General features: G+C 45.9%; 1 protein-coding gene across 1 annotated transcript in view; it reads right to left on the bottom strand.

The window, feature by feature from the left end:
- Window positions 1–13475, bottom strand: part of ARPC1A (actin related protein 2/3 complex subunit 1A) — a 318664-nt gene that overhangs the window by 116145 nt on the left and 189044 nt on the right. The window contains exon 6 of the mRNA XM_069645561.1: window positions 2536–2748. Within this exon, the coding sequence (XP_069501662.1) occupies window positions 2536–2748 (213 nt within the window). The remainder of the gene's footprint in view (window positions 1–2535; window positions 2749–13475) is intronic.

Raw genomic sequence — 13475 nt, 5'->3', positions numbered from 1 at the left:
AGGGAAAAAGAGCGGCAACCAGGAAGCCACCAAGTGGGCAGGGCTTGCTAAGTGGGGAAAAAAGAGCGGCAACCACGAAGGCAACAGGTGGGCAGGGCTTAGGCCAGGTGACCTAGACCCACTTGCACCTGCTCCCCAACTGCAAAGGAAAAGGCGGCTGGTGGGCTCCTTACGGAGGGAAAAAACGGCAACCAGGAAGGCACCAGGTGGTCGGGGCTTTCTAAGCGGGGAAAAAGAGCGTCAACCAGGAAGGCACCAGGTGGGTGGGCTTAGGCCAAGTGACTAGACCCACTTGCACCTGCTCCCCAACTGCAAAGGAAAACCGTATAAAAAGGGTGAAAGATGTGAGTGTGGAAAAAGATTCCCACTCACTGAGGTATAGGGAAAAATAATCTACCAGTCCAGCAAAATGTTCTGGGCTTGACACAGGTCAGGAAGATTTATCATTGATATGAAAATCTTACCATGTGTCATTCTTGACCTTCTCCAGAATGTTAGGTGTGGGCAGTCATAGAAGAATTTTTGGATTTACACTACATCTATTTTCGCCTAACACCAGTCATCGGACCCACGGACCATAGACTGCACTGTGCAGGAAATAGGGCCAGCGAGAGCTCGATCAGCTTTCCAAGTCCAGCGTTCACAACACAGAGGCAGGAAGCAGAGCACGTTAAGAGGATGAAAAGGTAAGGGCAGCATGCGGGGTGGGGTGGATAGGCTTTGGTATGTAGGGTTAGGGGGAATTGGGGAGGCTGGGTCTTAGGCTAGGGAAATAAGGACAGAGCACCCACTGAGTAAATAGGTAAGAGGATGCCAGGGTGGAGAAGCGTTTAAGATTCTATGATGCTTCCCCACAGGCCGTTTTCATCGAAGCCCGGTTTCCCTGGTCCTGGTTTCGGCGCTGGAGAGAATCATCATTCCCCTTGTGCATCACTTCGCCCTGGTCTCTTGAAATGCGGGGACACCCCCGATTCCACCCACCCCCATGGCCTGTAGTGGATTGATCAGGACACCCCCTGGACTCTCAACAAGCCCCCCCGCTTCCCAAATCATTCTATTACTTCCACACAAACACCCACACACCAGTTACCACATGCGCAATAACTGCACAGCGGTGTTCACCGACAGGTTGATGTCCGATGAAGGCGGCCTGTCGGGAAAACAGATTTGACGTGGGCAGTTTGGATTATGGGGTGGGGTGTTAAACCCCGCCCATTAGCAAACAGAGCAGAGGAATGGGAAAAAAAGATTTGACAGATGAGACAATGGAAGAGGGATTAGCGAAAGCACAGATCCTCATTTTGCTCTAGTGGCCATTGGGGCGGAATTCAAAGACAGGATTAGAAAGATCAAGCAAGGGGAAATGAATGAGTATAATATATAACTTGCGAGTACATGTACAGCACAGTCATGCATGTCAATATGAGAGGTAAATAGTGCGATATATTGTGGACCAAAGAAAGGGACAGCACCAATTTAAACGAGCTACTCTAGGACAATATAATTCATGCACTGGGTGAGGTCTGAAAGACTGATAGCCCTATGGGCTGGGGAAATCCGATTGAGACCAGATTAGAGGGCAGGAGCCAGTTTAAATGATGGCAGGTTAGCCGTGTAGATTTTATTGGTGGGTTGAAGTCTGCAAGAAGGGGTGCAGTGCGCAGAAAAAGAAAGTGTGAACCAACTTTAATCAGGGCTGCTCAGATCATGAAATAACAGTAAGCCAAGTCAATATACCAAAGATGAATAGCAACACACCAAATTAGGTTGTGTTTGATAAAGTCCCTTTTGACGATAGCAAAGTTGGTGGAGAAAGTGGTATTGAAAGTATAAGGGCCACTGAATAAGATAAATATCAAATCCCCAAAGTTCACTTACTCCTCCAACCTAAACAGATTACTTGAATACAGGAGCACTGTGAATGTCAAACCGATTTTCTTGCAAACATTCAAAATTAATAGTAAACATTTCTAAAAGTCAATAAGAAATGCATAAAGGCTTTCAGGCAAGGAAATAAAAATTAACATTGCAAGGAGAAAAAAATGAAATCTAGTGAAATGAAACGGCAAGAAGAAAAGAAATCTTGTGAAACCCTCCCTCAATTCAGAGATCATAACAAAATTGAGTTCTGGTGGCCATCATTTCCACTAGAGAATTCACGAGGAAATTAACGCAGCATCAATATTGTAGTGTTTCACATGCTGTCAAATCCAAAGCATCAAAGGGCTACATATAAAATTGTGACTTTTCACTCATCAGAGATCCACCCACAATGGTGTGGACATTTCAAAGCATGTCAATCACTAGACTATCCACATAGAAGTATATTCCTACCACAATGTTAATCAAATTGTCAAATTAAAATTACATTTAAAGTAAAAATGTCAAATTAAACTAACAAACCTAGATATTATGCACAGCAATAAGAACAAACAGGCAACATACTTGTACAATGAAAGTAATATTTAGGATATAGATATAAATCATGAACTATTAAGTTCAATTGAAAATTGAAAGAAAGGATAAAAAACTTGCATCATATTTTTGGACGCATCAGCTACAGATACGGTGCTGTCATGGCTGACCCAAGCAAGGCGGTTTCCGCTGGCAGAGAAACTGACGCTATGCACCCATCCTCCACTTCCTGCACCTCCAAACTCTGTCATCAGCTGGCCAAAAGGCATTTTTGAGCCCCATGGCGTACTGGCCGGCTTTTCGTCCACTTCTTTAATGTATGCTGAAAACACCCTGAAAAATAATGCAATAAAGCATCAACATGTCCGTATAATGAACATATTTTTAAGCTATGGCAAAGCAAGATCTGATTAAGACTTGTCTTTACATGGGAAAACGGACTGGTGAATTAAAATAAATAAGTGTAGCATACAAATGAGCAACTCCCAGTAAACTGCAGAATACAGTGGGACAGCCATGTGAATATATTTTACATTAAAGGCATTTTTGTTAAAAAAAAAAAAAAAAAAAAAAAAAAAAAAAAATCAGGTTATGGGACAACGTTAGCGAAAGAGCCGTGTACCAAGTGGAAGAACAGGATGTCCACCAAGTTATAGTCAATCACAGAGTATCAGAGCAATTCAGTTTCACTCTTAGGAGGGGATGGGTTTGTATCGAGCACAATTAGTCCAATGCACATTCACATTTTTCTGCTGTAACTCCAACGATCACAATGCTGGTGGGAAAACAAGCAGAGGACGTGGAGGGCATCCTGGGTACACAACACATTCAGGGTAGGGAGAGTGTGGCAGTATAGCCAATATCAACGGACTTTTCCTTTGGTAGTAATAACATAGTACTCTGCACCAACCACTAGATGGCAGACTTTGCAAAGAATGTAAGTCTAGACAGTGCATTAAGGTTAACATAGGTTCAAAAAATTACTTTAATACAAATTCACACCGCAGGTATAGAAGAAAAACAGTAAAAAAAAGGAACAACGCATGGATTCCCCTTTGCCAATGACTGTAAACTAACAGGACAGTACTAGGCATATCCAAGTCCTAAAAAGGAAGAACGGGATTGTGACAGTATAGTAAACAAACCCCAAGTGCCGGAAAGCAGGACATAACATTTGAATTACAGTAGTGGCCCTTCGTCGGTCCCAGACCACCTTTAGAAACAAATGTAACCAATGGTGGTTACTCGAACAATTATTTGAACTACATTGAATTGATATTTTATTTCTATTGCGCTTGTACACAAGTGTTTCAGAGCGGGACAAGGCAAGGGAGGGGAACAGGGGAGAACAAAACAACGATCTTACTAGGCCCAGTGACATTGAGAACACGCAAGTGCATGGAAGAGAGGGAAGGGGGAAAAGTGCATGGAAGGCGGGAGAAGTGGAAGGTGTGGAGCAAAGGAGAAACCGATGATAAATAAATATTAAAGGCAACAAACAGTGGTAGTGCAGCCAGCAAGTGGCAAGTGCTGGGTTTAAGTCAGCAGACAGGGTAGGTCTGATAAGTGCAGGAAGAACAAAAGGGGGGGGGGGGCTGTATGGGTACACATACAGACCCCAGTGCAACGGGTGGCCCGGAGGCAGTGCAGGGGTCGGGGGGGGGGGGGGGTGTCAAGGTGAGTAGGTACCTGGGTCCAGGTGCACAGTGCCAAGAGAGAACAGACCAGCAGGGGAGAAGGGGGGGAGGCAGAAGCAAAGAGGAAGTTGATTTAGATTAAAAGCTATAATAAGTCACTCATACATTCTAAAATTATACTTTGTTCTAAAAACTCCAGAGACCTATGGGGGACCAGGGAAGAAGGTAAACCACTTTAAAGGATTTTAACTTTCCATAATAACTAGGCCAAATCCTATATGTCTGCTGTGGTTGCAGGGAAACTCTACTTGTATACCACAGGTTCAGCAGGAGTGTTAAAGGAATAGAGCGCTCAAAAATATTATTTTCCCAACAGATGGGCAATAATGAAAAACAGGAACTTTCATTAAAATTATGTTTAGTGCATATGTAAACTTTTGAGCAAACGAGGCTCAAAGAGTTTACATAGGAGCATCCATTTTGCCATTTCAGGCATCCTCCTCAGCTCATGTTAAGCTCTGCCCTGGCAGCACTAAACAAGCAGCAAAAGCCCCCTACTGGGAGCTTTTGCTTACTGCAGCCAGAGCAGAGCTGCATGAGGTGAGGAGGCTGCCTTCACTTTCATTTTACGTTTTCGGTGCTCCCCAAGCCCAGGGAAGCACAGAAAACGTAAAATGAAAGTGAAGAAAGCAGAGGCGCAACAATTATAAATACAATGTTGTATTTCTGACTGCAGCGGCTTTCACTTGGAGTCTCCTGGGCTCCACCGGGTCGGGGGAGTCCAGGAGACTCCAAGCGAAAGCCGCCGCAGTCAGAAATACATCGTCGTATTTCTAAATGCTGCGGTTTTCTTTCCACGTTTCTCGGGCTCCGGGAAACATAGAAAGCAAACCACAGCATATTTAAATACAACAAAGTTGTATTTATGTTTGCTGTGGCTTCAGCTTTAGTGTCTCCTGGGCTCCTCCGACCCGGGGATGCCCAGGAGACTCAAAGGTGAAGCCACAGCAAACAAATACGTTATAAATGCTGTGGTTTTCTTTCCAAGTTAGAAATTTAGCATTTATTTTGCAGTGCTTTCAAACAAGAATTAAACTTAAAGCACTTACCAGTAGCAGGTTGAGGTAATCTCTGCTCTCTGGCAATAATGAAGCAAAAGCCACCTGCTGATAGCATGTGTGTATTACAGCTGGCTGGCTTTTGCTTCATTAGTGCTGCAAGGGCAGAAATTAACACAAGCACAGGAGGCTCATCCATTTCACAAAATGGATGCCTCCTAGTGCTTGACATTTTTGAGTTTGAGCCTAATTTGCTCAAAACTCTACATAGGAAAAAAAAAAATGTATATACATTTTTGATTATGGGCCATCTTTTTAGCCAATAACATTTTTGATAGCACTATCCCTTAAACAGGGCAGAGGGGAAACAGGGGTGAATCCTCCACCCGCAGACAGATAAATGGTAGCAGTGGCGACCTCAAAACCTTTCTATTCTGACCCAGTGGGACACAGCAGACAGAACAAATTAAAAGAAGAAGAGGACCTAGGGACAAGTAGTCATGGCCTGGATTGTGAGCTGCTTCATGGCAAGCTTAGGTTTCTCTTTTTTTTTTTTAAAGTCAAACTATTTAGGTTTGTAGCATTTCCAAAAGTAAAGCACAGGTAAACCGTACAGTTTTATGTCATTTAAAGCACGTATAACCAAACAAGCTCGTTCACAAACCACACAATTCAAGAACAGGTTTGCATTTACTACCAAAATATTTCAGTTACAGTACCCTTTAATATTCCTCCCCTTCTTCAGCCTCACCCTCCACGGAATCTACCCCGCTTCGTCATAATCCTTCTCCAGTGCAGCTAAATCTTCACCGGCTTCTGGAAACTCCCCTTCTTGCATCCCCTCTCCCACGTAACAATGTACAAAAGGTACGCTTGGCATACATCAAATAAAATGTATGGTCCATTCGAAACCAGGCCTCAGCAATCGCAGTTGTGTTACTCAGCAAAAGCTTAAGGTTAATGGCAACCTTGTGTATAATTTTATTATCCTCCATCGACCTACTCAACCGAAGCTGGATTTTGAAAATCATTTAGAGGCACCATTGTCCGATTTGTTGAAACCTATGTGCGTGTTACTGCTGGGTGACTTCCATTTTGTTGTATTCCTCCATGACACCCTAAAAAAAACCATACCATGATCTAACCTTAAGAGAATTACTGCAGAGGCTTTTGCCTCCATTATTCATCCCAAACTCAATCATATGAATGATCCTTCTAATGTTTCTGATTTTGTATCTCTTTATAACTGCTGTTACCACTACTATGGATTCACATGCTCAGCTCAAAATCTAAATCAGTTAAACCAGTAATAAAATCACATGGTTTTCTGATACCTCCCTGCGCAAGGAAAAAAGGTTAGCCCAGAGACGCGCTCGTAAGCAACAACCCCCTGAGAATACATACTAGTACTCTCTGGCTGCAGTGCGTTATAAAAAGGCGATTTAGGCCAAAAAAACTGCCTTTGACACACACAATCATTCAGCCAAATCTGACACCAAGGAGCTTTTTACCATCCTTAAATAATTCTATGGGAAAAATGCTCATGCCATCTGCATTGTTAGGGATGTCTGGTGCCAGAAGATTTAGGACGCTATGAATTACAGACATATCGTCTTAACATACAAAATAACACTGCTTGCAACACCTCATCCGTCTTTGCAAATCTACTCTGGTCCCATCATTCTGCCTGAATCTACTGTACCCCAGTTCTTCACCCATGTCTCCAATACCACTTTGATGCAACCTTTATACCCAGTGATCTTAAACAGGTTTTGACTACTCCTCTTTTAAAGAAACATCTATAATATTATTGATCATGGTCATACTGCACTCATGCTACTGGACTTATCGGCCATGTTCGACCTGGTTGATAGCCTTGTTGCTGTTGCTAATTTTTCTCCATTTGCCTCTGCTTGGGTCAAATTATTTATTTCCAATAGACGAGCCAAAGTCTTTGGGAGGATGCCTCTGCATTTCCAATCCATCTTGTTTGGCTCCACCCTCTAAAATATCTACACCCGGCCCCTGTTTGATCTTCTTGATCACATAGGTGTGGGCTAAATTAATTACGCCAATGGCACCCAGATATTGCTTCAATTATCTGGGAACTATGACAAAAGACTCTCTGGCTAGTAATCAAGTCTATACTGGTATTCAAGCCTGAATGGCTTGAAACTATCTGGCACTGAACAATGGAAGACCGAGCTGCTCATCCTGGGTACTAGTCAGCGTATGAGAAAGTTAGACGCCTGCTACCGCTCCTTTTTAATCTCTGGCTGCACCATCCAAGTAGCTGACAAAGTTGGAACACTGACTCATCTTGGACTCCTCAGATTAACCATCTTAGATCCTCTTGTGCGTACTATTTTAGATTACTTAAGACATGTTAGACCTTACTTCTCATGCTGTCTTCTAGCTAGGGCAATTGTGGGTTCAAAGCTGGATTATTGCAATGGCTTTCTTATTGGCACATTACAAGCCAAATTTCATAAATTGAAAGTTATTCAGAACAGCACAATTCGTATTGTTTCTAATCTTGATTGCCGGGACCACGTCGCTCCCGGCAGTCAGTCTCTTCATTGGCTTCCTTCCAGTCCAGATACGTGTTAAAGACAAAATTCTAACTTTGGCACATAAATGCCTTCAAGGCTGTAGCCCTGCCCATCTTGCCAGTAGTATCAAATTTTCTATTCCAAGTAGCTGTCTTTGATGCAGTAACTCTTTTGGATGTCAGTCACTTCAAGCTGCAGCCTACTGGCAATTCATGTTTGATTTTGCTGCTCCATCGGTCTGGAATAGTCTGCCCTTTTCTCTCCGCTGCATTCCTTCCACTTTGTGCTTCAATAAAGCTCTTAAGACGTACCTATTAGCTCCTGGCTAGACTGTTTCTTGGCCCGATCTTGCTTGATGACCTCTCCTTATTGCATTTATGACTTCTCTTGTTCTTTTCCTGTCTTTTTTAGCACTCTGAGACCCACGGGCATTTGGCACTATTACAAATGAATGGTGTAGAGCTTTCGGTTCAGGAGAGTTTGGGTGTTGGATTTAAGTCTGGCTAGTAGCAGTTGGGGGCTCAGAGGAGAGGAACTCTACCCAATGCCCCAACAAGACTCCAAACTAAAAAGGGCCAACAAAGAACACACCCGGAGAGCGGATCCAGGGGGCAGTAGGCTCAGCAGCCACAAAATCTAACTGGAGGACAATCCCACACCCGGGGCAATAGCTGGAGGCGACCATGGATGCCTCAAAAACTAGCAGAAGTGGAGTAGCAGCAAGAGACATCTTCCAGGCCAGTGAGACCCCTGCCTTTTAGGGAGTTTTTCCTTAAGCCTGTGGTCAGGGTGTTAGGGGTAAAGCGATTCCCTCAAGCTCACCATGTTCTCCAAGTGGTACCTTAGCAGAGCAGCCCAGGCTCAACATAAACACTTTTTTTAATAAAGATATAACCTTTATATAAGAAAAAGGCAAGAGATAAATCACTACACTTGTTACATTGTTGCTCCTTAATTTAACTGTAAGACCGTTTCAAGAATAAAACAGAAAGACAGATGGTTTCAATAGATACCAAGGGAGACCAGTTGTGTGGATTCGGGGCAGTCTTTGGTGGGGAAAGAGTTACCTTCTGAGAAGGTAACCTCAGGAGCAGTGTCTGGTTTTCCGGTGGAGTCCAAGCCACAGAAGATGAAGAGCGGGCCCATGGATGAACAACGTATTAAGAAAGGACTCATCGGGACCGGCGCCCCCCAAGGCCTGGAGACTAAATAATTATTATCTGGGCTTCCCTGAACTCAGAACATATCACGGAAAAATCAGGAGTACTTTGAAGTAAAATCTACCGCAGTGGAGAGCCTGTTGTACTGTGGGAGGCCTACAAGGCGGTGCTCAGACGGGAAATAATTTCCTAGACATCCAACAAAAGGAGGGAACACTATAGGAAAGTGACAGAGGTGGAGAGGGAAGTAGAAGAATTGGAGGCAAAATATATTCTGGACACTACCCCAGAAACACAACGGTCCCTTTTAAAAGCCAGAGAAGGCCTCCGCAATACAACCCTAGATAACACCAAGTATGCACACAGGGAATCGAAGACACAGGTCTAAGAACAGGGGGATAAAGCAGGCAAGTTGCTAGCATGGTTGGATAGAAGAGAAGAAGAGGGACACCGACATGTTAGGGAGGTTGTAGATGAACGAAATACACGGGCCCAAACGGACCCAGACATGCAGAATCATTTGCTACCTTCTTTGCCACTCTCTACCGAGCCCCGACATCTCCAATAGACCCCTCTTTCTTAGATAATGTCGCACTACCACAACTGTCGCACTACCACAACTGTCCGAACAGCAGAGAACACAACTAGACCGCGACCTTGCTGAAGTTGAAATTACCGAAGCTCTCGCCCAATTGCAATCTGGGAAAACGCCAGGTCCCAATGGGTTCCCGGCCGAGACTTGGAAAAAACTCAGCAGCAAAAAAGTGGCGACACCCCTCCACAAAATGTTCCTTAAAGCAAGGGAGCAGGGTACCCTCCCGCCTGACCTACGCAAGGCCACTATTGTGGTCATTCTCAAACCGGGCAAACACCCCCCAACTTGTGCGCCTCGTATAGGCAGATTCCGTTGATTAATGGGGAGGCAAAAATTCTTGCTAAACTCCTAGACGCAATCTGTCAAATCCTCTCTAGTCCACCCTGACCAATGCAGTTTCATGCCGTACAAATCGACGCAAATGAACATAAACCGCCTCCATCTATTGATGGAACGAGCCCCTATTCTTGATACACCACTTGTCTTATTAGAAATCGATTTCGAGACGGCGTTTGATTCAGTGATATGGGAAAGCCTCTGGAAGACAATGAGACGCATGGGTTTTGGCAAGACCTTTCTGGGCTGGGTGAAACTTCTATATGAAGCTACACATGCAGAGGGGAGGGGGAACAGTTGGCCCTCTAGTCCTTCCCACTTGGCGGGGGGGGCGCAGCAGTGGTGCCCACTTTCCCCCCTCCTTTTTGCCTTGGCAATTGAGCCACTGGCTCAGTGGCTCCGACAGGTGGGCACATGGACGGGGTTCAAATGACCGGAGGGCGGAGAAGATAAGGTGTCTCTCTACACCGACAATTTTCTAATATACTTAAGTGATCCGATTCGCGCTTGCCCGGTAGTAACTCAGAAGCTGGCGTGCTTCGGCGAGTTTAGTGGGCTAACAGTCAATTGGGAGAAATTGGTTCTCTTCCCAGTGAAAGGCAGGGACCAGGCATTTCCCTGGAAATTGCCCATACCGGGTGGTGCATGGAGGTTTTCGCTATTCGAGGATATGGATCTCTGGGGACCTCTCTGAATAAGTGTCCCGTAACCTACATCCACTTACCGACTGCCTTACCAATGATGTGAGACACTGGATGCTCCTTCCCCCAACGCTAATGGGCAGGGAATTAGCATATTTTTGAGAATTATCCCAAACACTGCCAAAACAGGCATTCTCACACTGAATGTAGATTGTGAAGTCTAGGGGGCGTCACACCTGTTAAAACTACAAACAAGTGTGCCTTTTGGGAGAGATTAGGATGAGCCCACTTCAGCAAAACTGGCATTTTGGCTGTGCCTCGTGACCCGCATATAGACGAGGATTGCACAAAACATAATGACCAGGACTTAAAATGCGTTAATACTCTGGCCATCTCACACACCAACTCCCAAGCACAGTTCAAGGGTTTTTATTAATCGGTTGCAAATTGGCTCCAAGGGTCTTCCCTCACTCTTGTCTAGAGATAGCCACTCCATACCCTACTCAGGCAGGTTAGCTTCTAAATATTATTGACTCATACTCTCCAAGTTCTGTCTCTTCTGGTGGTGGCCGCGGCCTAAACGCAAATGCCGATTTCCGCAATTCCTTCAGGGACCCCCCTAGGTGTGACCTACTCCATGTTCCACTGGATAGTTCTAGAAAATCGGTGTATGCCCTTCTAGACACTCAAGCCCCAGTTGATCCGATTTCTCCTATGTCCTGATGTTACTTTACCTTTCTACTTCTATTCCTCATGCGTTCTCCTTCTCTCTTGAATTCACCCACCTTCTCTCTCCCTGCTTCTTACACCCTCTGATCTGAGAGCCAACCCCCATCAAGAGTTCAAGGGAAGATGGGAAACCCTCTCAACTTGGGCAAGGAGGCCTTCAGTGTTTGCCATACCTAGTTCTGCCCTAAGGGGCGAGGGAGTAGGGAGGGTTTTAACCAGGTTACTCACCGTAGTGGCCACCTTACTCCTAGTCCATAGTTCCCTTTCCTCCATACTTATGGGAACATTCCTCCGTCCTGTGGGACGGGACTGGAGCACTTTGTAAAAAGCATAAAAAAATGTCTTTCCTCTCGTTCTGCACGGGGCCCGGCACACGGCCGTAACCCCGCCCATCTCGACTCCGCCCCGTGCATCGCCCATCAGTCCTTTTCTATCGCCAGGTCAGAGACCTCTTAGCAATAACAGAGGAACCTTATTAGAGGGGACGGCGGGCGTATGGAGGAAAGGGGACTATGGAATAGGAGTAAGGTGGTCACTACGGTGAGTAACATGGTTATACTCCTACGTCCTGTCTCCTTTCCTCCATACTTATGGGAGATTCCCAAGCACTCCTTACAGGAACTATGGGTGGATGGGAAAAAAAACCCTTACTGAAAAAGGTTCTTCAGCACAGCCTGACCAAACTGAGCATCAGATCTTGAGCTCGGGTCTAGACAATAATGCTTACAAAAAGCAGATGGGGAGGCCCAAGTAGCTGCCTTTGCGATGGTCTCCCAGGGGACATATTTCTGAAAGGCAACCGCGGCTGCCTTGCCCCGCACCAGGTGTGCATGAGAACCTTTAGGAGGCTTCAGCCCTTGGACAGTGTAAGACTCCGTAATGCAGGCAGCGATCCATCGGGAGATAGTCGCCTTAGAAGCCTGGTTACCTTGTGGATTACCAAATTCACCAACAGTTGAGAAGAGCTCCTAAGCTGGGATGTTCTGTCCAGATAGAACTTAAGAGCCCTTCTAACATCCAGACAATGCAGAACCCTTTCTGCCTCTGAGGCGGGGTTCGGAAAAAAGACCGGCAGGGAGATTGACTGGTACAGATGGAACTCAGACCACCTTTGGCAGGAAAGCAGGATTTGTCTGTAGGATCACCTTATCCTTATGAAAAACAAAGAAGGGATGCTCCACAGACAAAGCCTGGAGCTCACTCACGCGCATTGCTGAAGTAACGGCAACCAAAAAAAAGACACCTTCCACGACAGGTGCTTGAAGTCCACAGTGGCCATTGGTTCCAAAGGTTTATGGCACAACGCCGTCAGGACCACATTTAGATCCCACGCCGGGTGCGGACTACGAATCGGAGGATAAAGGCGCGTCAAGCCTGCAAAATGCTTCTTAACCACTGGGTTAGGCAGAGAGTAAGAGCATTGGTCCGTAGATAGGTAAGCGGAAACCACCGAATGATAAGTTCTGCATGACAGAACGTGAACACCCGACTTTGCTAAGTGGGATACAAAAGACAGTACAGTGTCAATTGTAGCCCCGCCCCCCCACGGGTCCAGCTGCTTGTTTAACCACCAATGACAGAACCTGAGCCATTTGCTTCTGTACTGGGACCTAGTCGAGGGTTTTCTGGCTGCCTGAATAATACGCATGTTATCCGCAGACAGGCTAAGATGTTCTAAAGACTTGAACTCCGGCACCATACAGCCAAGCTGAGCGATTGTGGGGAGGGGTGCCACAGCTGCTGTTCCCCCTTGTGAAGAAGATCTGGGGTCACCGGTAACCTGATCGGCGAGTTCTGAGAACCACAGCCTGGCCGGTCACCACAGGGCTATGAGTAGAAGAGAACAGTTCAGAGTTCTTCAATTTGCAAATCGTCTGGTGAACTAGAGGCAGAGGCGGGAAGGCATAAGCCATCATGTTGTGCCATGGAATCTCGAGAGCATCCCCCAGAGAGGAGGCTCCCAGCCAGCTTCTGGAGGCATACAGATGAAGCTTCTTGTTTGCCTTCATAGCAAAGAGGTCCACTTCTGGAGTGCCCCAGCGCAGGAAAATCCACGAGAGAACCTCCGCCTTCAGGTCCCACTCGTAGCTGACCATCGTCCGCCGACTGAGGGCATCTGCCGTGACATTCAGCTGGCCAGGGATGTGTACTGCAAGTAGCCAGACCCCATGAAGAACCGCCCACTCCCAAATCTGGATGACAGGTCCACGAAGGGGGCATGGGGGGGGGGGGGGGGAAGAGACCTGGTGCACCCTTAACACCACATTGTCCCTGTGGACATGGACCACTTTGTTGGGAATGATCGGTCTGAACGCCTTGAGCGCTAGGAAGATCGGCAGAAGCTCCAGATTT

This window comes from Ambystoma mexicanum, chromosome 2p (assembly GCF_040938575.1).
Source record: "Ambystoma mexicanum isolate Mex_15411 chromosome 2p, UKY_AmexF1_1, whole genome shotgun sequence".
In the NCBI taxonomy this organism is placed as follows: Eukaryota; Metazoa; Chordata; class Amphibia; order Caudata; family Ambystomatidae; genus Ambystoma; species Ambystoma mexicanum.
The sequence above is the reverse complement of the archived record's forward strand: the minus strand, read 5'-3'. Positions and strand labels throughout refer to the sequence as shown.